This window comes from Callospermophilus lateralis, chromosome 2 (assembly GCF_048772815.1).
Source record: "Callospermophilus lateralis isolate mCalLat2 chromosome 2, mCalLat2.hap1, whole genome shotgun sequence".
Classification (NCBI taxonomy): Eukaryota; Metazoa; Chordata; class Mammalia; order Rodentia; family Sciuridae; genus Callospermophilus; species Callospermophilus lateralis.
The window spans coordinates 205,731,365-205,758,255 of record NC_135306.1 but is presented as its reverse complement, the minus strand read 5'-3'; the positions used below and the strand labels follow the sequence as shown (position 1 = coordinate 205,758,255).

The 26,891-nt window shown below is 54.2% G+C and overlaps 3 protein-coding genes across 4 annotated transcripts; 2 read left to right on the top strand and 1 right to left on the bottom strand.

The window, feature by feature from the left end:
• The first annotated feature begins 640 nt into the window (after positions 1 to 640).
• On the top strand, positions 641 to 5,550 carry Ctsf (cathepsin F). The gene is made up of 14 exons (XM_076847636.1): positions 641 to 955; positions 1,159 to 1,257; positions 1,563 to 1,647; positions 1,740 to 1,801; positions 1,912 to 1,987; positions 2,568 to 2,681; positions 2,789 to 2,934; positions 3,023 to 3,119; positions 3,199 to 3,279; positions 4,047 to 4,166; positions 4,245 to 4,309; positions 4,406 to 4,496; positions 4,878 to 4,936; positions 5,016 to 5,550. Exons 1-14 carry the CDS (start codon positions 743 to 745, stop codon positions 5,088 to 5,090), a joined length of 1,383 nt encoding a protein of 460 aa, XP_076703751.1. The 5' UTR covers positions 641 to 742; the 3' UTR covers positions 5,091 to 5,550.
• A 127-nt stretch (positions 5,551 to 5,677) lies between these two features.
• Actn3 (actinin alpha 3) lies at positions 5,678 to 18,193 on the bottom strand. Its single transcript, XM_076847635.2, has 21 exons — positions 18,009 to 18,193; positions 14,295 to 14,409; positions 14,007 to 14,126; positions 13,564 to 13,650; positions 13,392 to 13,479; positions 12,846 to 12,924; positions 12,683 to 12,764; positions 11,934 to 12,019; positions 11,508 to 11,600; positions 10,719 to 10,949; positions 10,447 to 10,594; positions 9,228 to 9,378; positions 8,778 to 8,886; positions 8,553 to 8,693; positions 8,152 to 8,334; positions 7,633 to 7,767; positions 7,359 to 7,538; positions 6,847 to 6,993; positions 6,693 to 6,758; positions 6,055 to 6,213; positions 5,678 to 5,974 (listed from the first exon to the last, which is right to left on the bottom strand). Exons 1-21 carry the CDS (start codon positions 18,150 to 18,152, stop codon positions 5,816 to 5,818), a joined length of 2,703 nt encoding a protein of 900 aa, XP_076703750.1. The 5' UTR covers positions 18,153 to 18,193; the 3' UTR covers positions 5,678 to 5,815.
• Positions 18,194 to 19,017: 824 nt separating this feature from the next.
• Zdhhc24 (zDHHC palmitoyltransferase 24) lies at positions 19,018 to 26,202 on the top strand. 2 transcript variants are annotated; one of them, XM_076847638.2, is made up of 3 exons: positions 19,018 to 19,049; positions 20,325 to 20,602; positions 23,833 to 26,202. In XM_076847638.2, exons 2-3 carry the CDS (start codon positions 20,590 to 20,592, stop codon positions 24,126 to 24,128), a joined length of 309 nt encoding a protein of 102 aa, XP_076703753.1. In that variant the 5' UTR covers positions 19,018 to 19,049; positions 20,325 to 20,589; the 3' UTR covers positions 24,129 to 26,202. The 2 variants fall into 2 exon arrangements, with proteins under 2 accessions (XP_076703753.1, XP_076703752.2); XM_076847637.2 differs by having other exon boundaries at positions 19,022 to 19,343.
• Positions 26,203 to 26,891: the final 689 nt, after the last annotated feature.

Sequence of the window (26,891 nt, the reverse complement as noted above, 5' to 3'; positions counted from 1 at the left end):
GTTCTTGTGGTGTGTGTGTGTGGGGGGCTCCTGTGGCTTGCCACAGCACCCATCTCTGATTATTGCTCACACACACACACAGATGTTTTCCCCTCTATTGTTTCTTATCTGCTTTTACGCTCCCCTTGGTAGCTCCCCCCCACCCCCCCACCCCCCGCACTGCAGTTGAAGCTTATAGAAATGGTTCCACCCTACACATTGCTTTGGTGGTGGCAGAAAGCTCAGAGGACTGCGACAGCCCGACTCACTGCCACAACCCAGGATATAACCGGCCATTTCGCGGATGTGAAGAGAGGCCTCAAAGTGGTGAATAAGCCGCGATCCTAGGCTGTGAAGCCAACTCCCGAGCTCAAGTTCAGCTCTATCAGACGTCTGAGTGACCGTTCTTTTCTGTGAGCCTCTCTGTCCTCACCTGTGAACCGGGCACAGCACCTACTTCACAGGATTGCCATGAAGATAAAGGGCTGGGGCGCACAGTGCCTAACATATCATAAGGGACAATAAACGTCGCTTTTATCCTCAGGCCAGCGTCCTCGCCCTGTCCACCCCCACCAGCCCCCCTCGCCCACGTGCCTCTCGTAAATAAGCGAGCGCGCAGGCGCCCGGGGCCGGCGCCCATTGGCCCCCAGCCCGGGGGAGCGGTGGGGAGAGGCGCCGGCGGCTCAGTCCTTGGGTCTGGCAGGGTCGGTTGGTCTGCTGCTCCGTCGGTCCGTGCGTCCGGGCCGCCGGCTTCGCCCTCGCCATGGCGCCCTGGCTGCGGCTGCTGTGGCTGCTGTGGCTGCTCCCGGGCGTGGCTCCTGCCCCCGCCGAGCCCCGGGCCGCGGGCGCGCAGGCCTGGGAGCCGCCGGCCCCGGAGCTGCTGGCGCCCGCCCGCTTCGCGCTCAGGATGTACAACCGCGGCCGGGCTGCGGGGTCGCGGGCGGTGCTGGCGGCAGTCCGCGGGCGCGTCCGCCGGGTGAGGACGCGCGGGCGGCGGGGCGCCGGGCCTGGTCCGAGGGATGGGGGAACTTTGGCCTAGACGTGGGGCGGGGGGCCTGGACGGTGGAGAATCGAACCTCGGGAGACTGGGAACGGGCAGAATGGCACGGGTGGGGCTGTGGGCTGAAAGGAGGGACCAAGAAGGCTGGTTGTGCCCGCCTCATCCGCTCCTCCATCCAGGAGGGCGGAGGTACCCTGTACACCCTGGAGGCCACCCTGGAGGAGCCGCCCTGCAACGACCCCACTGTGTGCCAGCTCCCTGTGTCCAAGAAAACCCTGGTGAGTGATGGGGCTCCTACAGTTGCCGACACCAGGCTCAGTCAAGCAAAAGTTGGGAGCGATGGGTCAGGTCAAGAGGCAAGGATCTGAGGCAGCAGCTCCCCTGCCCTGAGTCACTGCCCAAGCTCCCAGGACTGGAAATCAAGATGCTTGGAAAGGGTGGTATTGGGGTGGCTGTGCCTCACCCTGCACGCACTGCAGGGGTGATTGCCTTGGGGGTGGTCCTCATCTGAGAAGCCAGCTTCTCTTGTCTGGAACCTTGTTCCCATCCCAGTCCCCAGACTGTCTTCTCCCTCTCCCTTCAGCTCTGCAGTTTTGCAATCCTGAATGAGTTGGGAAGACACATGCTGCTGCGGCGGGACTGTGGCCCCGTGGATACCAAGGTTACAGGTGCTGAGATAGCCCAGGGAGGCTGGGATAGCCCACATCAGATTTCACTGAGGGTTCAGTCTTAATTTCCTCTATATTCCAACCTTATCCAGATGATATAAATGAGACTTTCAACCCAGTCTTTCCACTGTTCAGCAAGGATCTCCCACCCCAGGTGAGGAGGCCATATCTGAGGCCAGCTGCCCCTTATGTCCCTTCTCCCTTTACCTGGAGTAGGACTCTTCGGTTGGCTGAAGTCCTTGTAAAGACACTCTGCCTTTTCAGGAGTTTTCCATGAAGATGACTTCACTTTTCAAGAATTTTGTTGCCACCTATAACCGGACTTATGAAACCAAGGAGGGTGAGGACCTGGCCTCCAAATTCCTGATCATATTGGTTGTTCCTGTCCCTATCATATCAGGGCCTTCCCCCCACTTTGTGCCATGATGTTGGGGAGGGGGACACAAGAAGCTATACATCTCTTGGATTAGACCTGAGTTCTAATCCAAGACTGGGCAGTCACCCCAAGTAACTGTATCATTTTCCAATCTTATTTTCCTGGTCAGAAACCAGGGGCCTCCCTTCTCTGAAAAGGATAGGATGGAGTGGACACTAGATTTTCTCTGCTGGGTGCACCATAGCCTTGCCCATGGCCTCCCCTGGGTGATGCTCTTGAGACCCTGTTTCAGTTACTGCCTCACACCTGGGAAGTCAGCACTCCAGTTTGGCCTGAAAGTTGATCTCACCTTTCATTCCACTGCTGATAGGTGTGGCTCCACCTCTTCCACCTGCCCCAGGGTTTTTCCTTCTCCAAAAGAGCTTCAGACCTGATTTAGATTACACCTTCTCCCTGGGAAATCCCTGTGCCTTAGCCCCATCACTCTTCCTTTTATGATCTGCCTGGGTTCTAAGCTCCTCCTCGCCTCCTCTTTGATCCTCAGAAGCCAAGTGGCGAATGTCTATCTTTGTCAGAAACATGGTGCGAGCACAGAAGATCCAGGCCCTAGACCGGGGCACAGCTCAATATGGGGTCACCAAGTTCAGTGACCTCACAGGTAGGGATGGTAGCCAGAGCCTTCATAAAGCGTGGAAGAGGGCCTGCCCCAGGGCGCCTGGTCAGAGCTGATTTCAAATATTTTTTCCCTCCATGTGCTGCCCACAGAGGAGGAGTTCAACACCATCTATCTGAATCCCCTTTTAAAAGAGGAGTCTATCAAGAAGATGCAATTAACCAAGACTGTGGGTGACCCCGCCCCACCCGAATGGGACTGGAGGAAGAAGGGAGCCGTCACCAAAGTCAAAGACCAGGTTGGAGCCCTAGAAATGAGGGTGAGACATGTACTCGGCATGGAGGCTGGGGAAGGGATCTGGTCCTGAAATTGCCCATCTCTTACAGGGCATGTGTGGCTCCTGCTGGGCCTTCTCAGTCACAGGCAATGTGGAGGGCCAGTGGTTCCTGAACCAGGGAACCCTGCTCTCCCTCTCAGAGCAGGGTGAGCATCCCGTTCCACCTCCCTGTCCCCAGCCCAGCCCCTCCAGAGGGCTCCTCCGGACCAGCCTTCTGTCTCCTAGAGCTCTTGGACTGTGACAAGGTGGACAAAGCATGCATGGGTGGCTTGCCCTCCAACGCCTACGAGGCCATAAAGAATTTGGGTATGCATTAATGGAGTCAGAAGGGGCAGGAAGTGCTACTTCTCTCTCAAAAAGAAGTCAGTTTATGGGGTGGTGGGGAGACATGAGTGTGGGAGTCACGTAAAACTGGGTTCAGGTCTTAATGCCAACCCTGATTGGCAGAAGACCTTGGGCAGTCAGTTGTCAGAGCCTCAGCCGCCTCATATGGAAAATGAGCCAGGCCTACCTGGTAGGAGTCCCCTAAATGTCAAGTGAGGAAATGTATGTGAAGGTGTATCGTGGTGAGCAGGGGGTCTTGGTGGTTTTGCCCCTTAGAGGTCTGGGTTTCTAAAAGGCTGCTAAACCAAGTGCAAGACACCTACCTCACACCTGAGAGGTGTGGACCTAAGTGGCAGTTCAGTTCAGTAGAACTGGGCTGCAGTCACAGAAAGATAAAGAGCTGGACAGAGACTAGTCTGGGAGTCTGGCAGGGGCGTAGACCAGATTAGAAGGGACTCTCAGAGCAGGACAGGAAAATCAGATGAGGAGTCCCAGGAGGGCCAGGACGAGCCCTCAGCAGGAGGAAGAACTGGGAGTTGAGTTCATCTCTGCCACCTTTCTTGCTGGTTACTGCTGCTCTGTCTTCCTTGCCTCCCAGTAGTGTCACCCCTAGCATGAGGAGAGTTCTCAGAGGGAAGGGGGGGCCTGTAGCCCAGGGTGGGTGAAGAACGTGGGATCTGGTGTATATGGGGCTCGATGCACTTCTATTTGAGAGCATAAGTGGAGTCCACTCTCCCTGCCACCCCCAGGAGGGCTGGAGACAGAGGATGACTACAGCTACCGGGGCCACATGCAGACCTGCAGGTTCTCGGAAGAGAAGGCCAGGGTCTACATCAATGACTCAGTGGAGCTGAGCCAGAATGAGCAAAGTGAGTGAGGGGCGGGGGTGGCGCAGGCTTGCTGAGCAGGGTCCTTGTGCCCACTGACGCTGTCCCTCCCCCTCCCAGAGCTGGCGGCCTGGCTGGCCAAGAGGGGCCCTATTTCTGTAGCCATCAATGCCTTTGGCATGCAGGTAAGGCCCTGCCCCACAGCCCTTGCTCCATCTGCTGCCCACCTCTCCCTCCTTCTCCTCAGAGTTGGCCTCTTACTCCTTATTTTCCCTCCCCAGTTCTACCGCCATGGAATCGCCCACCCACTCCGGCCCCTCTGCAGCCCTTGGCTCATTGACCACGCTGTGCTGCTTGTGGGCTATGGCAACCGTGAGTTTCGCTGACTGACTGTCCATCCATCCCAGGCCACAGATGGTTGGATGTCAGCATCCCAGGCCTCTGAGGGGGAAATCAGGGGAAAGCCTAGGAACACTGTTACCCACACAGCCTCAGGGGGTCATCCATGCCCTCTATGGATGGGAAAGCTGGGAAGGGTGACATTATGCTGGAGGCGGGTGGCAAGTGCTCTTCTTGTGCCTCAGAGCTGCAGCAGGTCTCCATGAGAGTGGTAGGCTGGCGTTTCTTGCTTTTTGCTCTTTTCCTAGCACCGCACACACAGTAGGCCCACTGCATGTATTTGAAGGTAATAAAGTGCTTGAGGAATGGATGAGGATTGAGTTCTTGACCCCTGTGCTCTGTACTGCTCCCTAGGCTCTCAGGTTCCTTTCTGGGCCATCAAGAACAGCTGGGGCACCGACTGGGGTGAGGAGGTGAGTCTTGCCTGTGTGGCCCTTGCTCTTTAGCCCCTGTTCTACTGGGCACACCCTCACCAAGCATCCTCTCCCCCAGGGTTACTATTACTTGCATCGAGGGTCCGGGGCCTGTGGTGTGAACACCATGGCCAGCTCGGCGGTGGTGAACTGAGGAGTCCATGCTGCAGGACCTGGTGCTGACCAGAGTGGCCCTTCCCAGCCTGACCCACACATGCAGGCTCCTCCCCAGCAGGCACAGTTGTCTGAGGGGTGGGCACTGGGTACCTCAGGGTGAGCAAGGGGCACTGAGCCCCCACTTTATCCCCCTCCCACCCTGAAGTTCCCCAGTTGCATCTTTGTTGGATTGTGGTAGCTGGGAGGACACTAGAGTGAAGGATGCTTTCATGGCAGCCACAGCTGGAGCAAGGGGCTCGGGTAAGGAACAGAATGAAAATATTCTCATCTTAAATCCAGCTCTGTCCTCAGCAGGTTCTGGCTTCCTGTCCTGGTTTTCCTCTGTCTGATGCTATACATATTCTGGTCTCCCTGGATTTGGGGACACTGTCCCCTTCCACATCCAGGAAACTTGTAACCCACCCCTTCTCTAACAGCAATAAAGAGATGTCCTGGTCCCCAGTGTTGTGAATGCTTGGTCCCTGGGGCAAGGAGGAATGGGAGGACCCCTGGCAGGTCAAGGAGGGATAGCTAGTTCTGCCTGGGATCCAGAAGACAGTTTCTGCTTCAGGAACCAAAAAGAGATGGAGAGAAGCCCACAGGATCTTTATTCAGAAGTACTTGGCTGGCTGATCTCTGAGGGCCTGACTCTGGCAGATGGATGGGATGAGCCACAGGGAACACCCGCTTTCTTTTCTTTTCTCAAAAACTGCAGGGCTAAGGTCAGAGGTCGCTTTCCCCGTACAGGGCACTGGAAAAGGCCACGTAGTCCAGAGCTCCGGCAGGAGCACCAGTTCCCTTGTAGGGCACCATCCGGCGGATGCAGTACTCAGCCTGCTCAGCTGGGAGCTCCCGCCTCAGCTCCTCGGGGGTGATGTAGTTCTGGGGGAGAAGCAGCATTGAGGGCCCCTGGGTCCTGTGCCCTGCCCCAGCCCGCCAGCCCCCCACCACTCGGGGCTCACCTTGTCTCCTGCCAGGATCTTGAAGGAGGCTACAACTTGCTCAGCTGTGTCTGTTTCAGCTGTCTCTCGGGTCATGAAGTCAATGAAGGCCTGGAAGGTCACAACCCCAGCTGCATTGGGGTCCACCATGGTCATGATGCGTGCAAACTCCACTTCACCCTGTAGAAAGACAGGCAGGCTCCAGGCCCATGGTGCCAAAGACAGGAGGGGTCCCAGAGTCCCTTTCTGGGGACTGTCCAGCCATGGCTTACACAACCCCTTTGCAGGACTCCAGCAGAACTGGGGTCCTCCTGATCACCTAGGTTTCCCCCAGCTCCTTTCCTCCAAAAGACCTCGATCAGAAGTCCTCTGTTCCATTCTGAAACCTGCTTCCTGCCCTTGTTGCTTATTGATCCTGACTTTTTTTCTGGGGCCACAACCCTCTGTAATGCTGTTTCTCAAAGGTAAAAACAGTGCAAGCTTAGACCTTGGGGTAATGGCAGAACCAGGTCCAAGTTATTTTACCTTTCTGAGTCTTTGATAGCCTCAGCCTCATGTAGGTGTGGTGAGGCATAGAGGAGATGATGGGGGCACACAGCAGGTGGTTCATATGGGGGGGGTCAATTATGGCACTCCTGGGAAGAGGCTGGGGCACTCACCAGGTCATACCCCATGGAGATGAGGCAGGCTCGGAAGTCATCAGGCTCCATCATCCCGTTCCGCTTCTGTAGGCGGTGAGTGGATGTTAGCCTCAGTTCCCAAGTTCTTTCAGTCCCCAGATGTCTTACCCTGATGGGCTGGGCCCCTGCTGACCCGGTCAAAGTGGTTGAAGGATGCCCGGAACTCATTAAGCTGCTCCTGGCTCAGGCCCTTGGCGTCTCGGGTCAGTACCTGGTTCTCTACCTCATTGATGGTGCGGGCGATGGAGGTGAGCAGCTGCTCCCAGCCCACACGGATGTGCTGGAGAAAGGGAGATGGACCAATCAGTGGGCAGCCAGTGTTTGGCCACTGCTTTAGTTCCACACTGGTCCCACTGTGTGACCCTGGGCAAGTCCTCCCCCCACTGAGCCAGTGTCCCCATCTTGCATAGTGAGTGACCACTAGCAACCCTTCCTATCTTCAAGTGTGATGATTTATTATGTGTTAAGTATTGATTGGCTAGCCATAACAAATCCTGGCCTGGCAGTAGGATGCTTTGTGACTCTAAACAGGTCACTTCCCATCGTTGAGTCTCAGTATCCCCGTGGGTACATGGGGGGGTCTTCTTGATCATTTAGGCTTCCCCAGCTAATCTGCCTGTCTCTCCCCAGAGGGTAGGGCCCCACCTCCATGCTGTAGACAGTGTGCTTGTTGTCAAAGACCAGGCTCTCTTGCAGCAGCTGGTGGTCACCCTCCAGACGGTCGATGTTGCTCTTGTAGTTGATGATGTTTTGCTCCTGCTGCCGCAGTCCTGCCATCTGTTCCTCCAGAGAGCCAGCCAGCCCTGCTGCCAGCCGACCCACCTCCTGCAAGGGTATTCAGGTGGGATGAAGGATTCCAATGCCCTGTGGCCCAGCCCTGGCCTGTGCCCCAGGTTGGCCCCACTCTCCAAGCCCTTACCTCCACCTTTGCCTGGATCCAAGGTCCTACGGCATTGGCCTGGGCAGCAAACTGTCGCCGGAGCCTCTCATTCACCTGCTGCCGTGCCAGCTCCTCCTGCAGTGTCTGGTCACGGCTGGGCACCAACTTTCGGACCTGGGAAGGAGGGTGGTTGTGCCAAGACCAGCTCTGGGGGCCAGAAATGGCTTTGAAAGGCTCAAACCTCAGCCCCTGTTGCTGTGAGCTGAATTCGACTATATGGGCAAGCTCTCAACCTGTGTGGGCTTTGGTTTCCTCATCTCTAAAATAGGGCTTTTATGAAAGATGTCATACAATTGAATTGTGCACATCAGTTCTGATGGGAGTTGCTGTTGCTGTTGGTATTTTTACGGATGAGGCAATATGCCTTTTCAGAGAATCTGTGGCAGATCCCCAGATCTGGAGGTGGGCTTTATTCCCCATATCTTGGGACAGGTGAGGTCACAGGATGGTTAGAATATACAGGTGGGGTGGGCAGGGTAGGGCATGTGGGGTACTGACCATGTCCCACTTGTTGTTGATGTCCTGGGGGCCGAGGGTGATGTAAGGGTTGGTAGACTTGGGCCGCAGCCCATACGTTTGGCAGATCTTCTGGATCTCGCCCTGGATGCCCAGGATGGCACCTCGCTCTCGGTCAGCCTCAGGCAGTGTTGCCTTGAATTGCTCGTGAGCTGTCAGCAGACTCTTAGGGTGATGAGAAGGATCAGTCAGCATCTCCCGTTTACCCCAGGCACCAGAAAGAGCAGCAGTGTGCTCCAGGCCAGCCAACAGTCCAGCGGCTGGTCCGGGAACCCAGGCATCCTAGTCCAGCACTCTGAAACTGGGGTTTTCCTCCCATTCCCACTCCCCAGGAGGCAGCTTTGGGGCCAGCTTTCCTGTCATCGCACCGGTGCCCCACCCACCTGGGTTTCCTCCACAGAGTGCACCAGCCACACATCCTGCAGGTCCTCCACTGCCCCATCCAGCCAGTTGTTGAAGGGAGCTGCCCTCCTTGCAAACTCCAGCTGCAGCTGGTCGATGGTTTCCAGGAGCTTCTCCATCCGCTAGGGGTCCAGGGGACAGCTGTCAGCACCTGGCTAGCAAGGGTGGCCTCTGCCTGGCTCCAGCTCCCTGGCCCCAGCCCCCACCTCTAGCGCATCCCTCCTCTTCTGGGTCAGCGTGCCCAAGTTGTCCCACTGGTCGCAGATGGCCTGGCAGCGGCTGTTCACTGAGGCCGCCTCATGGTAGTCCAGCTCACTGGAGTGAGAAAGGGGATGAGTGTGGGGCCAGACCCTGGCCTTGATTTTCCACTGACTGCCCTCCTGGGGCTGGCCCCTGTGCCCAGGTGAAGGCATAGGGAGCCAGGACAGGTGAGGGATAAAGCGGGGCGTTCCCAGAGGGAGTTCAGTTCGTGTTCCTGCGGGCAGATAGAGCGCTGGTGTGGATGTGGGGGCAGCAGAGCGTCGCGGGGACGGGTTCCGGGAAGGGCGGAGCTAGTGGCGACACGAGAAGGACAACACTGGTACCACAGCAATTTAAACCGAGGGTCTCCTGGAGGGCAGAGGAGTGGGGCGGGGCCAGCAGCGGGTCACGCCTACTTGAGTTCCTGGGCCAGCGCAGCGATGTGCTCCACGCGGTCCTGGTGCGCCGCCAGGTCGCTCTCAAAGGCCTCGTGGCGCCGAAGCAACGCACGCACCTCCTGCAGCGAAGCCGACTCGTAGTCGCGCTGGTTCAACATGTCCTCCTTCCCTGCTCCGAGAGAGGCCAGGCTCCGGTCACCCAGAGGCGGCCGCGGCAGGAACAGGGGCTTTCAGCTGGGTTGTGAGGGCAGGTGATGACACCTGCTGGGCTACCCTGGGGGTTTGCTCTGAAACCCCACAGCGATAAAGTGAAGCCCCTGATCCGGGGCATGGCCGTAATGACCCAGCACTGTCCAGGCTAATTCTTGGCACAGTTTTGAAACTATTTGGTCTCCAATTCGCGCTCAAGAACTCTGTGAGCCCCTTAAGCCTCTGACCTGATTTCTTTGCTCACCACTGTTTCCCCAGGGCCTGGCACAGTGCCTGGCACTTGGTAGGCTCTTAATGAGTATTTGTTGAAAAGTGTTTTATGAGTGATAATTATAATTTTGCAATTAAAAATCAATGTAAGCATAATAGTGGTAGGACGCTTTATTGAGTGCCTGTGTGTTTTGCAGAGGATGTGGTAAATGACTTCCCAAGTCACACAGCTAGCCATAATTTTAAGAAATTCTTACACCAAATGATTGTTATTCATTATGTCCAAAATCCCTTTTGAGTGTTTATTCATTATTGCTAGTCAGGACCCATTCATTTGTAGGATTAAAATCTCTTGACAGAATACTAAATGAATGATTTTTTAAATTAATTTTTAAAATTTATTTCTATATGGTGCTAAGGATTGAACCCAGTGCCTCACATGTGCTAGGCAAGCACTCTACCCCAGCCCCTGAATGAATGATTTTATCCAGAGTGATATATTTGAGGCATGCAATATTTTGAATATGACAAGTGATATTAGAGTTCAGGACTAACTCATCTTCAGACACCTGCTACATATACAAATACAATGGTAAGTGACAATCAGAGACCTACAGAGGGCCTAAGCCTAGAAAGGGGGAAAGGTCCTGAATTTATAGATTATGTGGTCCAAAAAGGGGCTAAGGTTGCACTGTGGCAAGTCAAGGTGGGACTAGAAATTGGGTCTCTGGCTTCGCTGCAGGGCTTGGACCCTAGTCCTGTGCATTTTGCTAGGACTCCACTCCAGGAGAGGCTCAGCCCCATGAGGGGTACCTACCCCGGGTCCAGGCTTCATGCAGAGAAGCCTTCTGCTGGAACTTCTCCGCCAGATGCTGAAGGCGCTGTAGGCGCCGGATCTCAGACAGCAGCCAGTCCTCATAGCCCTTTTCCACTTGCTCCAGCCCTCGCCACGCATTGGCAATGTCCTGAGGGGCAGGCAGAAGTGCCCTCCATTGAGGTTCACCCATTGTACAGATAGGGATACAGAGCCCACTGTCACCCAGGGCATGGGAACAGGGCTGGGACCACCTCCACTCCTGCCTGGCTCACCGAGACCAGCTTGCCCTCGGAGGGCATGAAGGCGGGCCGGTGGCTCAGCCGCAACTTGGTCTGCAGAGTGTTGAAGTTGATCTCCAGCTGGCACTTCTCCTGAACTCGAGGCGGTTTGTGCAGGCGCCGGTAGTCCCGAAAGTCCTCCAACTTACGCTGCATGGCACTCATGCTGGGCTCGCCCACACGGTTCTCCAGCCATGGGACAGTGCGGCGGATCCACTCCAACAGCTGCCAGGGCCAGGCAGGGGCAAAGCTGAGAGCTCTGAGCAGAACTGCCCCCAGGTCACTCACCCCTCTCCACCCACTCAGAGACTGGCCAGAGGGCCAGACCTCCTGGGGGCAACTTTCACAACTCTGGGTCAGTCTGTCCCTCCTGATCAGGAAAGGAGCAGAGTGGTTAATTTCTTATGACTTTATGTTTTGAAGTACTGGGGATTGAACCCTAGTATGTCAGACAAGTGCTCTACCACCGAGTTACACTGCCAGCTCCAGGATGCTTAACTTCTGAGTCTAGGGGCCAGGATTATGTTGGCTCAGAACTAAGGGCCATGTAGCTGCTAAATTCAAGGGAATAGATCCATGAATAAGGAGTGAATCAGTGACTAACCAGGAGCCTGGGTAGTCAGAAGGGCAGGTGATGGGTCGCAAAGAGCAGGAAGAGGCTGGGGAGAGGCCAGGACTATTCTGAGAAGAGGGAAGGTCTGCAGGCCCATGCTGGGGTTAGTGAGGGCTGAGCAGAGCCAAGGTAGGCAGAGCACAGTGGGAGGGGCTCTGGGCCAGCCTCACCTCGCTGGCCAGCTTCTCATACTCTTCCATCAGCTTCTCATTTTCCTGGTTCACGGCCAGCACCTTGCAGATCCTGTTGGCAGCTGTCTCTGCCTGTGGTAGGGGTAGGCAGTAGGGCTGGCATAAGACAAACTGCCTTGAATGCCCCAACCCAGCCTCCCTCTGTAAGACTCTTAAAAACCTGGGCCAGGCAAATAGGGGGAAGGAGGAGAGGTGCACATCTCTTAGGTGGAGAGGGTGCTTCCAGGTCAGAGGCCTTTGTTCCTGAGCTCCCTAAAGACCAAGTGGGTACAGCTGGGACAGTGGCACTCCCACCTACACCATCTGGCACTGCTAAATGTTGGGTTGCTGCCCAGGTTGGGCCTTTGGGTCTGCAAGCCCAGCCTGGGCAGCAGTGCCCCTGGGGCAGCAGCGATGCCCACTCACCTGCTCAGCCCCTGCGAAGGCATGGTAGAAGCAGGAAACATAGGTCATGATGGCCTTCTCGTCCGGCTTTGGAGTGTTCACGATGTCTGGGGAGGGCAATAGGGTGTATGTTGACCAAAGCCCCCAGTGGAGAATGGGGATTGAACCCTAGTATGTCAGACAAGTGCCAGGCATAGAACCCCTCAGATGTGAGGGGCAGTGACATCTAGTCACTAGCATCCAGCTCCCCCAAGGCCAGCATTTTCTTCCTCCCCAAAGCCTGGGTGAGTGAACAGACACTGTGGCCCTCCTAAGGGACCAGTCCACACTGCCTGGCACCCCTAACCACCTTATGACTCTGTCTGCCAGTCTTTCTCTCAGTCCATGGCCAGAACCAGTTCTCCATCAGTGCCGACACAGCCAGGGCACGACACACAGCAGGTGCTCAGGAAATGTCTGCTGCTTCACTGACTAAACGGCTTGCTTAGGCACAGGGCACAAAGGCAGGATGTGCCCCAGAGGAGCTGCCAGTGTTGGAGGACCTGGATTATCTCAGATAATCCAGGGGACTGAGATATGAGGGTGGAGCCATTCCATAGGGGAAAGGCAGGAGAGGGCAGGGGACAAGATGGAAGGGGATGGTGGCAGGAGCACTGTGACCAGAGAGTTGGTGGTTGGGCAGAGGAGGGACAAACAGGGGCAGGACAGAAGTTGGACTGTGCCTGCTCATGAGTAAGTGGAGGCTTTGCCTGGACAGGGCTTGCTCTTACCTTCCGCATCCAGCATCTTTGGGATGTCCAGGTATTTCTCTGCCACTTCAAAGGCGGTGTTCAGGTTGCCAATAGGGTCATCCTAGGTGGGTGTGAAGGGAAGAGCTGAAAGGTCAGCTGAGGGCAGAGATCAAGGGCCAGGGCTGGGGCAGCAGAAGCCCACCTTGCGCAGTTTGGCATAGTCAATGAGGTCGGGCCGGTGTCGGTGGATGAGAGCACAGAGGGCCAGGCCATCCTTCCAGCTGGACAGAGAAGTGGGTGTCAGGCCTGGCTCAAGTCGAGGCCCAGGAGTGCCCCACAAGATGGCCTCAAGTATAACATGGAGTAAAGCACACACACCTTAGCTTGGGTGTAAGGTCCCTCACTAGCAGACTCAGACCGTCTCCTCCTAGCTCCTCCAAGTTCCCTCACAAGCCCCTTGATAGAACACACCAATTTCTGGATGTGTTTGGCCTCCAGCTTCCCTCTGGCTGGAATGCCCTTCTGGGGATTCTTAAAGGCTCAGGAATCCTCTGTAATCCTCCTGAATTCAGTTCTACTCAATTCAACATTTAGCAGTCCTTCTATGTTTAGACAGTAATGCTATGCTCGAGGAACTTGGCTGTGACCCCTCATTCCCTGGGGCTTGAGGCGGAGTGGGGGAACAGCTCTGTGCCCTCACTGATCAGGGTGGACATCCCCCTGCCCCAGTGCTGACCCGCTGACACACCTGGTGTGGAAGTTCTGCACGTTGACATTGCGGTACGGGGCTGTCTTCCGCTGGCACCACAGCAGCAAGCCTTCCTTGGCTGAGGTTTCTGGATGGCAAAGTGGTAGGTGAGAGCATTAGTTGGAAAAGGTCTGGGCCAGTCCTTTCCCTGGCCTCCTCCCCCACCACTCACCTTCCACTGAGATGTCCTGGATGGCGAAGCGGAGGATGATGGTCCAGATCATGCCCAGGGTCATCTTCAGGTTCCCGTCGACGATCTCTGCACAGAGGAAGTGAGGGGACAGTTCTGGCTGGTACTTAAAGCCTGTTTGTCCAGGCCTCAGAGCACCATTCCCTCATTCTTGCTCTGGTTTTTGCTCTGCACCCCAGAACGGGTACCTAGTGGGTGATGCCTTAGCAGGCACTTCACAAACACTTATTCCTATTTTTAAATGATTAGCTGAACACCTACCGGGCACCAGGTGCTGTGCCAGTACTTTGGGTACATCTGCTCCCCAGTCTCTCTTCTGAGGCAGGGATGAGTATACCCATTGTTAAAATGAGGAAACTGAGGCTCACAGAGGTGACCTGTTGATGTCCCAGGGAGCCCCATGCCCTGCCCTGGCCCCTCCTCACCCTCAGCACCGATAGACACCAGCTTAACTCCCTTGCTGGCAATGAAGTCCAGGGCCTTGTTGACATTGGCGATTTTGTGGAAGCGCATCTTGCCTTTGTCTGGCCTGGGGAGCCTCTCTCCTGAGTGTAAGAGCACAGGTCAAGGGTCAAAGTCATGAGAAGCAGCAGTAAACACTGTCCCCAAGTTCCTCTCACTCCAACTCCCCTCCAGCACTCCATTGCCATTATTCTCCAATTCCCCAGACTGCCCTGTGTCTGAGGTCCCTATACACACATCTTCACCCTCACCTGAAATGACCTCCAGGAGCAGCATGAGCTTGAGGCCATTTCGGAAGTCCTCCTCGATGTTCTCGATCTGGGTGCCCGCTTTGCGCAGATGTGAGTTGCACCAGGCAGTGAAGGTCTGGGGGAGAAGGCAGTGCTCGGACCCTAGGACTGGGTATAGGGACCTGAGACACACTCTTGGATCCTTAGGCTAGATCTCAAAGCCCTGAGCCTTGGATTCAAGTCCTGGCTTGGCCACTGACTTGCTGTGCATCCTGGACTAGTCCCCCCTGCCACTGCCCTCTCTGAGCTTTAGTTGTTCTGGAAGGGAAGAAGTGGAGTCAGACTTGGGGTCCACTCCAGCCTTGCCCAGTCTTAAGCACTAGAAGAGAGCTCAGAAATATTTAACACAATCCAAAGTAGGAGTACCTCCGAAGTTCAGGAGCCAGCCCAGGGAGATACGGTCTCTCTCATGTCAGAAGTTCCAGATGAAAGCATACCAGGACCCCAAGGGTTGTGGACTGGCCTCCAGGGAGACTCTGAGTGTGCAAGCGCTATGCAGGTTGTAGAGGATCCACTGAGCACTCAGGCCCAGCCTGACCTGGCTTCCAGAGCCACCTCCTTCCTGACACCAGTATCAACCTCCATTTGATATTGAGTAGTACACAGCTGTGTGTGTGTGTTGGGGTGGAGGTGACCTGGCACCTAGTGCAATAAATATTTATATTTTGCAATCTATCAAACCTTTGGCCCCTGAATGCTGCTATCATTGTCCACAATTGGGCTCCAATCCCAGCTGAGCTACTCACTCTCCATAATCCGGAGTCAGCCCTTGTCCTCACTGGGGTTTAGTCTCTGCGTATTTTTGTTTTGTTTTTTGTTTTTTCAGAGAGAGAGAGAGAATTTTTATTTATTTTTTAGTTTTTGGCAGACACAACATCTTTGTTTGTATGTGGTGCTGAGGATCGAACCCGGGCCGCACGCATGCCAGGCGAGCGCGCTACCACTTGAGCCACATCCCCAGCCCTAGTCTCTGCGTATTAATGGGTCAGACTCATGATGTCTCAGACTCATGGGTCCTTCCCCCAATACGGCAGGATTCTGGAATTCTGAGCATTTCCACACCACAAAGCAGACACTCCTGAAAGATGGCCCTGGAAATTCTTTCCCTCATCCAGTTTTCAGAGATCTTGGGAGCTGGACCTGGAAGACGCTGTCATTGCTACAAATTGATACATTTACAAATGTGGTGCTGTCATTGCTAAGGGAGTGCGAACATAGGCAGTACTACTCCATGGTGGCCTAAGCACTAAAAGGGTATTTGTTCTTTTTGCAGGTCCTTCTAACCCTGGAGTCTGGATGTTCTGAGTCTGGATAAGGCAGAGGGACGAGCAGATCTGGATGACACCAAACATGACTCTTAATGACAATCACGTAGGTCTGAGGAATGCTGGGATAGACACACTGAGGAATCTCTGGGAGGGACTGTCCAAATCAGGTGAGGGCCTCTTGGGAAAGGCTCACATTTGATCTGAGCTGAGATGGAAGAGCAGGAGCTCCCTAGGCAGGGAAGGGCAGGCAAGGGCACTCCAGGCAGGGGCTACCACCCAGGCAAGTGCGCCATGAGAAACAGTTGCTATTTGTGGGACTGCAACTTTCTGGGAACTACTGGAATGAAGCTGGGGGTGTTGGGGTATCAGTGGTGAGAGGCAGGCCGGAGGGATGGCAAGGGCCAGGTCATGCGTGATCTTGGGTGCTAAGCTGGAGAGTTTGAACTTGATCCTGAGAGTCACAGGGAGCCAGCAAAGCTTCAGGCAGGAGGAAGGTAGACAGAACTGTGTTTCAGAAAGCTTGTTTTGTTTGCAGAGTAGATACAATGGTTTGGCAGAGTAGAGGGAGAAGAGGATCAAGGGCATCAGATGCAGGGTGTCAATGAGGAGGACGAGATAGGATCAGGTGGGTGAGATAGAGGCAGGGGCTTTGTTTTGTCTCTTGTAGAATCCTGGCATCTAAAACATACAGTAGGATTTCCTAAAAAAATATTTATCAAACATAAATGTTTGGGGTGAGGCTGAAAGAAGAGAAATCAGGAGGGAGAAAGCAGGAGTGCTCCAAGACTGTGGGAAGCCCCTGAATGGAGGAGTCACCTATGGGAAAAGGAGCATTCAGGAGCAGGGATGGGGCAGGGCTAAAGCTGACCGCAAGGTGTTTATTACAATCTCGTAATAAATAATATTGGACATGAAAGAAAAGGTCAAAATGTCCTGTTCCAGGGGCTGCTGATTGATTTAGACAACATCCACCCTGTGCAGCTGTTGGTGAGGTGGGTGGCTGTAAGTTGGGATGAAAGGATGTTCCTGATATTTTAAGTGACAAAGGCAAGATACAAACTGGCATGTGTCATATGAGGGGTATGTGGACCTGGATCTGGGAGAGGCCTGGGTGGTTAGAGGGGGGATAGTTGTTTCAGAGCAGTTGGCAGCTGGAACCAGGGGCAGGGATGACATCACCAGGAGACTGCCAACCCAGGGACCACAGCCATGCTTAGAGACAGGTGCAGGGGGGCCTGGGGGGAAAAGTGTCACCCGGGGCATCCCAGCCTAGTCAGCTAAGTCTCTTGACCCCTGGGGTCAACCTGTCATCTAACTCAGCGGAAATGCTCTGATTCTAAATTCTGGGATTCTCAGACCCTGTGGAATTTCACAATTCCACAGAGCAACCCAGTGCCCTACCCTTTCCTGGAGTCCTGTGCTATTGTCAAACACTCAGCAGGCCATCCCTGGCCACCACTTCCCAAATTTTTCTCATTCCAGCTGGGATCATTTTCTCTTTAGGGAACCCAGGTGTCCTGCCCCCTCCAATAGGGAAAGTCTGGGAGTGAAAATAGTTCAGGGAGGGAGGGGACCCAAGTGCCCTCCCTACAAGGCTGAGTCTGGGCAGCACCTGCCATGTGCCCCTGTTAAGCTCCCCCAAGGCGCTGCCTCAGCACAAAGTGCCCATCTGGCTGGAGAGTCAGGTTACTGCACAAGGGGACCTGTAAGGGGACCCAGGGCTCCCCTCCTCCCGACCTGGTGGCCTTTTCAGCAGACTCAGGGCCCCGTGGTGGAAGGGGTATCTTGTGAAGGGGTGGGGGAGGGGCAAGGGATAAAGATCCTCAGATTGGGGTGCCTGTTTTCTGACTGTGTATGATTTGGGGCCTACCCTAGTTCTTTTCTGGGCCTAACTTTCTTCAACTGTCACGAGATAGAATGACTATGGACCCTGCCCTGGGTAGGATACAGAGGAGAGGGTAGGGTGGGGTCTGAGAAGCCTTGCTCCCCAGTCCCTAGTGTGCCTAGCTTGTTCCACTCGGGGTGGAACCTGGGAATATTTAGAGTGTGGGGTGGACTGGGAAGAATGATTATCCTTTGTGAACCCCCACCCTCAACTTGGATGCCCTGCGCTTTGACCAAACGGATCTTTGCCCCAGAAACGAGGCAGCGGGCCCAGGGAAATGAGCCCTGGGGTGGGGGGTGCGGGTAGCCCAGGAACACTTTCTGACATCCTAAGCCCCTCATGAGGGCTCCCAGGCTTCTCTTCCAGCTCTGCAGACAGCAGAGGGCTGCGGGGCAGAGCCTGGGCTGGGGAGTGGCAGTCTGGGTTAAAGTCAGGCTCTGCCGCGACCTGTGAGATGCCCAGGTCAAGCCGCCTAGCCTCCCAGGCCTCAGTTTTGCTGTTAGGAAATGGGTGAGCACTCACTTTCCGCTGCTGCTTCTCCCAGGCCGGGTCCAGCAGCAGGTCGCGGTCCCAGTCCTCCTCCTGTTCCATGTACTCGCCGCCCCCGCCGCCCGTGAAGGGCCCCTCCCCGGCCCCCAGACCCTCGGGCTGCATAACCATCATCATCTTGCTTGGGCTCCTGGCTCCGCTCCGCGCGTTCCCGGACACCCGGGCCCCGTTAAGTAGGTCCCGGCCCAGCCCCGGATCGGATTCGCACTAAATATGGGGGAGGAGGGTGGGGCCGGATAGGGGCGAGGACGCTTGGGTCCAGATGAGACCAGAGGTTGCCCTGGAGCCAGGGACTGCGGAGTTGAGGGGTGCAGAGGTAGATCTCTTGGTGGAGATCCGGGATTCGCGTTCCAGTTCCACGGCTTGGGCGCTGTGTGACTTAGGGAAAGCCGAGGGTTCTCTGTTTCCTCATCCGCAGAACGGAGATGACCATACTAACAGTGGCTGCAGATCACCCTAAAGGCTGCCCTCCAGGTTGGGTCCTGACCATCTTCCTGCACTACGAGGGTAGAAAACAGAGCCCTATCCCCATTTCACAGTCAGAAACACGGAGGCGACGAGCTGTTCTGAATGTTTTCTGGGGTGATGAAGGGAGACACCGAGCATGGGGAGGGGCTCGGAGCCAGCTGGATGGGCCTAGGCAGGGCTATTAATATCGGGGCGGCCGTGGGAGGTGGGGGAGAATGTGCTGAGCCGGGAAACCCCGACGCCTCGGCGGCTGCAAGCCAACCCTCCCCGCACACCAGCCACTCACAGAGGCGGGGCTTCTGATGGAGGGGCGGAGTCTCCGCGGGCGGGCGGGCGGGGCGACGACTCCGCGGTGTCACCTGGACTCTAGCGCCAACCAGATTCCGAGCATTGGCCCAACCAATCAGCTCTCCGCATCTGCGGCCGGTCCCTTTGAGTCCCGCGCTCACGGCACTCCTTCCGATTTCTATTGGCCGTAGCAAACGTCCGTCTGCTGCTATCTCCGCCCCAACACGGAAGCTCCGGGTCCTCGGCATTCCGCGACCGGTGGGTCCGGACCATGGGGCAACCCTGGGCGGCGGGGAGCACTGGGGGAGCGCCCGCGCGGCTGCCTCTCGTGCTCACGGCGCTGTGGGCCGCTGTCGTGAGCCTGGAGCTGGCCTACGTGCTGGTGCTGGGTCCCGGGCCGCCCCCGCTGGGACCCCTGGCTCGGGCCTTGCAGCTGGCGCTGGCCGCCTTCCAGCTGCTTAACCTGCTGGGCAACGTGGGGCTGTTCCTGCGCTCGGACCCCAGCATCCGGGGTGTGATGCTGGCCGGCCGCGGTCTGGGCCAGGGCTGGGCGTGAGTGGGGTGCAGGGTCTGGGGGCAGAAACGGGAGCCTCGGACAGGGGAGGGGCTCCACGACCTGGGTGTTAGAACCAGATTACTTTAGTAAGCAAATTATATAAAATGTTAGACGGTGCTGATGTGGAAACAAGAATTAGAGCAGGGTAGAGGGAGTGCAAGTTTCAGTTTTAAGTGGCAGTTCTCATTACAAAAAGTAAGTGAGGTGATGGTTTTGTCAATTACCCTGATTTAATTATTCTGCATTGTATTAGAAGTCATAACAACACTTTGTACACCTTAAATATATACAGCTACAATTTACAATTAACAAGTGAAGTTAAAAAAATACATAGTTTGTCAAGGTGGATCTCATTTGAGTGAAGCCTTGAAGGAAATGAAGAATTAGCTGTGTAGGAATTTGAGGATAGAGTGTTTCGGGCAGAGGAAACAGAACCATGCAAAGGCTTTGGGGTAGTTGTATGGCTAGCATGTTTCAGGCACAGCAGTAAGGCCAGAGTGGCTGGAGTGCAGTGAGAGGGGAAGAGATGACAGAGATGTAAGGCTCTGCTTTTGAGGAGAAAAGAAATGGAGAACCATTGGAGGGTTTTGAGCAGAGGAGGGGCATGACTTAAGCTTTAAAAGGGTGAGTCTAGCAGCTGGGGTGAGACTACACTAGAAGGGAAGAGAAGGGGAGGATCTGGGAGACCAGTCAAGAAGCTACTGCAGTAATCCAGAGGACAGTTCATGGTGATATGGACCAAGGTGAAGGAAGTGAAAAGTATGCTTTTGGGTATTACGAGGGCAGAGGTCAGAGCTGGCAATGCGCTGGTAGCACTGGAGGGGTCTGGGAGTCTTGTTGGGCCTGCATTTACCTGTGAAGAATCCTAGGCTTAGAGGAACCTGAGGCTTGGTGAGGGGTGGCTCTGTTCTGCTTCCCCAGGATGGGCTGACCTGGGCATGATCTGGGGCGCTGACCCTGTGGTTCCTTCCCTGCAGTTACTGCTACCAGTGCCAGAGCCAGGTGCCACCACGCAGTGGGCATTGCTCTGCCTGCCGCATCTGCATCCTGCGCCGGGACCACCACTGCCGTCTGCTGGGCCGCTGCGTGGGCTTCCGCAACTACCGGCCCTTCCTGTGCCTGCTGCTACATGGTGCTGGTGTCCTGCTCCACATCTCCGTGCTGCTGGGCCCTGCCCTGTCAGCTCTTCTACGGGCCCACTCACTTCTCCATACTGCTGCCCTCCTCCTGCTGCCCTGGCTCATGCTGCTCACAGGTGGGAAGCCTGGGTGCCTCTGCCTTGCTTCAGGAAGGTATTGGGCCAGGAAGTAAAGGCTGTTTTGGTGGGGTAAAGGCAGACTGGTTGGTTTTGGTTTTCTGTCATTTATGGGGGTAAAGGCAGACTGGCACTCAACAGTGCCCCAAGACAAGGGATAGTTCTGTTGAGAGAATCAGGAAGGATTGCAGGACTTGTTGGCAGAGGAGGAAAGAGCAGTGGGAGCCTGGTTCCTGTTGGTTTTCTGTCATTTATGGGGGTAAAGGCAGACTGGCACTCAACAGTGCCCCAAGACAAGGGATAGTTCTGTGAGAGAATCAGGAAGGATTGCAGGACTTGTTGGCAGAGGAGGAAAGAGCAGTGGGAGCCCATAGGGGTGGTTGGGTGGTGGGAGGTGGGCACTCAGGTGATAGCAACTACAAGAGCAAAGGCCCCCAAGAAGAACAAAGGCATCTTGAGAATTGTGAGAATTAAGGCTGGGACAGTAGGCCAGGACTGGAGGGTGGCGGGCCCTGAATGCTGGTGTTGGAGATGGCTCTGATTTGATGGGGCAGTAGGGAGCCAGTGAAAGATCCAGGCAGTGGAAAACCCAGTCATTGGGAACTGGGAGGGAAGACTAGGAGCAGGAGGCTTTTGAGATGCTGTGTTTTAGATGACATGCATGTTCTGACACCACCAAGATAAAAGCCCCACCCCACCCCTGATCTTCCAGTCTTTGTTCCCTCCTGGCTAGAATGCTGGGGGCTTTCTCTCCTGAATCCTTCCTGACCATTTTAGGATTCTCTGTAACCTTGCTCTGCAATTAGAAATCTCCTGATCACTCTGAGAAGTCGCTGTGCCTCCTCATCCACTTCAAGCCCAGCTCCGCCCCAGGGACCTCCAGAGGTCCACTGTCAGAGTCTTCTGCCCATACCAGCTCCCTGACCAGCCCTCCTACACCCTCCTTGTTGCTCCCTGCCTCCACTGAGACTCCGTGCTCCAGTTGCTCCTCTCGGTGGTCTCTGCAGCCTCCTCTCTTCACTACTCGTCATTGAGTACTTGCCTCAGCTCCCCATCTCTCTGTCAGCCCTGGGCCCTTTGACATCAAGAGCATCTGAAGCTCTGCAAAGCCCTCAGGTTCTTGACCTTTGTTTTACTTCCTTTTCCTATTCCCATGTCCAAACTGCAGTCCTTGTCAGGATGCCAAATGTGTCACCTCCAAAGCCACCCATTGTCATCCCTCTTTGCCTTCCATTCCTCTCCTCTGCTCCATCTGTCACCCTTGCATGCTGTGACTCCTGCTCCAAGACCTTCTGGGCCCTGCAGGCTCCTGACTGTCACCTTTCTCTCCCTCTGCTGCATCCCCTCTTCACTGCCCCACGCACAGCTTAGAGCCCTCCGTTTTCACCAGTCTCCTGCCAACACAGCAGTCCTTGCACTGTACCTTCCTGGCCCTGGCTTCTGAGAGTTGCCAGAGATACATGTCCTCTGTGGCAGGTTGGTACCATACCATGTCTATGGCTGCTGACCTCAACAGGCTTGTACCTGTGCCTGGCCATCCTGTTTTCTCATATGCCTGCTCTCCCAACAACTGCAACTCTCCTGTCCCCGGGGCCATCACAGAGAGAATAGGACATCAGGAGGCTTTTGAGATGCTGTGTTTTAGATGACATGCATGTTCTGACACCACCAAGATAAAAGCCCCACCCCTACATCCCAAATCGCCCTGTCTTCAGCTCTTCAAGCCCATCTGACTGCCCCTAGCTCCTCAGGCCTGGTGCCCTACCTGTTCAGAGACCTCCCTGAGCCCACTCCGTGGTGTCCCATCCCTGCCCTGCACCCCACTCCCTCCACTGGCTTCCTTTGGGTTTTCTCACCCTGTACAGACCTTTTGCTCCACATGTCCTCTGTGCTCTTTGGTCCATATGCAACCTTCCAGAAGGACTTCCTTAGACTCACAGCTGCTTTTCCCTTATTCTTCCAACTGCTTTGTCCTTACTTCTGTCCCCAGCTGTCCTCTGATACTGCCACAGACCCAGGCTCTGTCGCCACAAAGCCACAGGACTTTTCCAGTTCTTTTCTGCTTTAAGAGACTGTTCAGACTAAAAAAACTGCTGAGTGCCCCATCCTTGACAAGTTCTGCCCTTGATCTCATTGGTGCCTCCAACTTGGGCCTTCCTACCTTCCTTTATGGTTCCTCTTTTTTCTTTAGAGACAGGGTCTTACTATGTTGTCCAGGCTGGTCTCAAATTCTTGGGTTCAAGTGATCCTCCTTCCTCAGCGTCTTAAATACCTGGGAATACAGGCACACTGCTGCACCTGGCTTGGGTTCTCTTTTATCTGATGCCCAAGGACCCTCCCACTCTCAGGTCTTGGTGACACTGTCTTCTCACTTCACATACTCTGGCAGTTCCAGCCACTCCTGGGGTCCTGGGAGACCCCCAGGTCCTCACTAATCACAGATCTGCTTGTCCAGCCTGGGTTTCTTTCTGAGCTTGCAGAGTGCAGACCTGCCCATCTCATGGCACCTTTGCCTACCTTGGAACCTGCAAACAAATTGTTCTCTCCAATTTATCAAAATAGAAAAAACCCGCTTCCCCTGCCCCCTCAGTATGTTTGCCCTCCATCTCTTCTGTTTCAGGATCTCTTTTATTGAAATTAATAATTTTAGCCATTTTACAATTTGGTGTCTTTTAGTGTATTCACAGTGAACACAGTGCCACCATTGTCACTGATTTCAGAGCATTTTCACCCTAAAAAGAACCCCTTAAGCAGCCGCCCCTCTTCCCCCATCCCCATCCTTGACAACCACTAAGCTGCTTTCTGTTTCTGTGGATTTGCCTGTCCAGGATATTGCAGACAGAGATTACAGGACACATGACCTTTTGTGTCTAGCTTCTCTTGTTCTTTATGCAGCAAGCACTTCTTGCTTGCTGTGGCCAAGATAGTAAAAGGCTGTTCTTTTCTGTTAAGATACAGATGACAGTGTAATTAACTGAGACAAGATCAGTTTGATGTCTGAGAGCCAAGAGGCCATCTCCTCCCCATGGTGTTTACCAAGTTTTGTGATGCGTGGATAAACATCACATGCAGGCAGCGGCCATCTGCCTGGTTCCCAGCACAGGCTGGACAGAACAGAGAAATGAGGCCTGCTTTGTGGTGGAGGGTAGGGGTGGAGGGTGGGCCGGAGCTGGGCTTTGGGAGGGCTGGGCCAGACTTTGGCCCCTGACTCTTTCTGCTTGTCCCTGCAGGCAGAGTGTCTCTGGCCCAGTTCACCCTGGCCTTCGTGATGGACACGTGTGTAGCAGGTGCGCTGCTGTGTGGGGCTGGGCTGCTCTTCCACGGGATGCTGCTGTTGCGGGGCCAGACCACGTGGGAGTGGGCTCGAGGCCAGCATTCCTATGACCTGGGCCCCTGCCACAACCTGCAGGCAGCTCTGGGGCCACGTTGGGCCCTTGTCTGGCTCTGGCCCTTCCTGGCCTCACCACTGCCTGGAGATGGGATCACCTTTCACACCGCAGCTGATGTGGGACTCGTGGCTTCCTGACTTCAGTGGGAGTTAGAACTGAAGTGGGCAGAGGGGAGCAGGAGGTGGGCTGATAACTCCTTCGTTTCTGGCCCTTAAAATCAGCAGTGGGTAACCTCAACCCCTTCCTTGGCTTTGTCCTGCCCAGCCTGGACACCCTGCCCAGGGCTCAGGCCCCTCCATCTCTGCCTCTTTGGGCAGATGGTTGCAGAGGTGGGTCTGGCAAGAGGCTGCCCAGGCTGCTTGGCTGCCTCTCTGCCAGGCTAATAAGGTACCCACCTGGTCCTTGACCTCCATCTTTGCTGGGTTTCTGGTCCCTCACTTTGTTACCCTGGCTGCTGTTTCTGGTTCCTCTGATTGTCATGCCTGAAAATCACCAAAAAACTAGGTGTCTGAGGGGCCTAGGTGTCCTTTAGCCCTGGTGGGGTAGGGGTGGTAGAATCTGAACATGTTTTCCAGTATCAGTATGTAATATTTCAGGCCATTTCTGCAACAGCAGTTTCATGGAAGCTCTTAGCTGACCTGGGACATAGCTCAGTGGCTGGGTTCTTGTTCTGTGTGTAAAGCTGTTGGTTGCCATGACAAGTCAATGGGGTAGTAAATAGAGGAAGCAGAATGGGAACCCAGGTCTTTATACTGTTGCCTTCACCCTTGCACAGCCAAAGGAAGTGAGTGGGAGAAAAATCTAGGCAAAGAATCAGCTGGGGTGTTACTGCCCATGAAGGGTGACCTGAGGGCACAGGCCTGTGCTGCTCTGTGGCCTCTTGGGAGCTGCTCGTTAATGCGGCAGCTTCAGCACACAAGCTAATCAATGTTTACTGCCACAGTATCACTAAGATGATAGTAAAGAAATAAAAAAAAAGATAAGTTTACAAGGTGGAAACAGACGGCAGTAGACCAAAGAATCTGACATTTTGAAAGATGGAAGGTGGTTGGAGGCTTGTTCACTGTCTTATGCAGAGAACTAAAAATTGAAATTACGTTTTCCCAAAGGAAGGGGTGGAGAGGCAAGCCAAACTGCCCCCAAAGCCCTGGTGGGGGTCAAGAATTCACCAGGACAATGGAAGGTGAGGTGAGGCTTTGGGTCAACAGTGGAGATCGATGCCAAGTCAGTATCAAGAGCTGCTGGGTGCCCTCCCTGCCAGCCCCATCCACCCCTCGCAGCCACATGCTACCCTGCTGGGGTGGGGTTATCTGCAGGAGAAACTAGAACAGAGAAGTTCTGATCTCTGGAGCACTGGGGGTGGGGAGGAGGGGAGGAGGGCTGGACCAAAAGTCCACAGATAATGCTGGGGTCCTCCTGTGACACGGCAGGTCCTCCCTGGACCCTCAGAAGAGTCCACTGCCTGACAGCCTCTGCCTGTGCCCACAGTGATCATTGCTTTTCTCAGGAGACATGTTCTGTTGCCACTTTGTAAAAGATTTAGGAGCCTGGTGTGCCTGGCATTCTGTGCTGAACTTAAAACATTGGCAGATCTGCCTTTCCTTCTCTGCATCTCATTCCTCACCCTCCAGAATATCTGGTTTTCATATTTTTACTTAACAGTGAGGAAATGCAAGAGCATATTTATATAGCACCCCACACACCTGTAAGAGAAAAAAAATCACCATTTCCTTCTTAGTCCCCTTCCTGGGGGGTGGGGGGTGGACACAGGGTCCTGTCTTGATCATTCCTTGCTTGGCTTTTTAGTTACAAGTTTTTGAATTTTACATGACTTGCCTTTCTCTCAATATTATGTTTCTGAGATGTATCTAAACTGTTGCATGTAGCTGTGGGACGCCCTCTTTCCTTGTTGCATAGTGATCTTCTGAATGCCATGACTAATTTTTGTATTTTATTCCACTGGCCATTTTATCTACCCTTGTGTCCTTTGGGAGTCATCCACCAAGAGCCCTTGTCCTCCCTTAGAAAGCTTAAAATCAGATTGTCAAGTTAAACCAGTAAATACCCTTTGAGATCATGAATGGAACTCCACCAACTGTATAGATTAGTTTGGGGAATACTGGCGGCTATATAAAATTGAATTTTCCAGTTGTGAATATTGTGTATCGCTTCATTGGATGTTTAAAATAAACTTATACTTTTTCTCACAAAGATGTATTTTTTGTTGCATTTATTTTTTCTTTATTTTTATGTGGTGCTGAGGATCAAACTCAGTGCCTCACAAGTGCTAAGCAAACACTCTAATCCCAGTCCTCCCCAACCCTTGATCATATTTTATCTAGAGACAGTGCCTCACTAAGATGCTGAGGCTGGTTTTGAACTCACAGTCCTGCTGCATCAACCTCTCAAGTCGCTAGGATTATACATACCTTTTTGTGTGTGTGTGCTGGGGACTGAACCCAGGGCCTTATGCACGCAAGGCAAGCACTCTACCAACTGAGCTATATCCCCAGCCCAGGATTATACCTTTTGTAGTACTTTTTAAAGTTTTTTTTTTTGCTGCAATAAAAATCTACACTAATAGTTATTCCAATATATTTTAGATATTATTCTGTTGTCTCTTAGTCTCCATTGTTGTTAAATAAGTTATCTATTTTTTGGTTATTGTTATTCCTTTGAAGAATTTCTTTCTTTTTTTTTTTAAGTACTGGGGATTGAACCCAGGTGTGCTCCACCTCTGAATCATATTTCTGGCCCTTTTTAAAAATTCATTTGAGACAGGGTCTAAGTGCTGGCCTTGAATTTGTGATCTTCCTGCCTCAGCCTCCCCAGTGACTGGGATAACAGATAAGGGTTGTGCCTGGCTCCAATTGCTTTTTACTGGGGATTGAACTCAGGGG

Excerpts from the sequence above, each read along its gene's own strand:
- Ctsf (XM_076847636.1), top strand. The coding sequence starts at position 743 with ATGGCGCCCTGGCTGCGGCTGCTGTGGCTGCTGTGGCTGCTCCCGGGC. Across the intron at positions 956-1,158 it reads TCCGCGGGCGCGTCCGCCGG|GAGGGCGGAGGTACCCTGTA; the intron begins GTGAGGACGCGC and ends TCCTCCATCCAG. Across the intron at positions 1,648-1,739 it reads CGTGGATACCAAGGTTACAG|ATGATATAAATGAGACTTTC; the intron begins GTGCTGAGATAG and ends AACCTTATCCAG.
- Zdhhc24 (XM_076847637.2), top strand. The coding sequence starts at position 19,063 with ATGGGGCAACCCTGGGCGGCGGGGAGCACTGGGGGAGCGCCCGCGCGG. Across the intron at positions 19,344-20,324 it reads GGTCTGGGCCAGGGCTGGGC|TTACTGCTACCAGTGCCAGA; the intron begins GTGAGTGGGGTG and ends CCTTCCCTGCAG. Across the intron at positions 20,603-23,832 it reads CTGGCTCATGCTGCTCACAG|GCAGAGTGTCTCTGGCCCAG; the intron begins GTGGGAAGCCTG and ends TTGTCCCTGCAG.
- Actn3 (XM_076847635.2), bottom strand. The coding sequence starts at position 18,152 with ATGATGATGGTTATGCAGCCCGAGGGTCTGGGGGCCGGGGAGGGGCCC. Across the intron at positions 13,480-13,563 it reads CCAGGACATCTCAGTGGAAG|AAACCTCAGCCAAGGAAGGC; the intron begins GTGAGTGGTGGG and ends TTTGCCATCCAG. Across the intron at positions 6,759-6,846 it reads CCTTCAACCACTTTGACCGG|AAGCGGAACGGGATGATGGA; the intron begins GTCAGCAGGGGC and ends CACCGCCTACAG.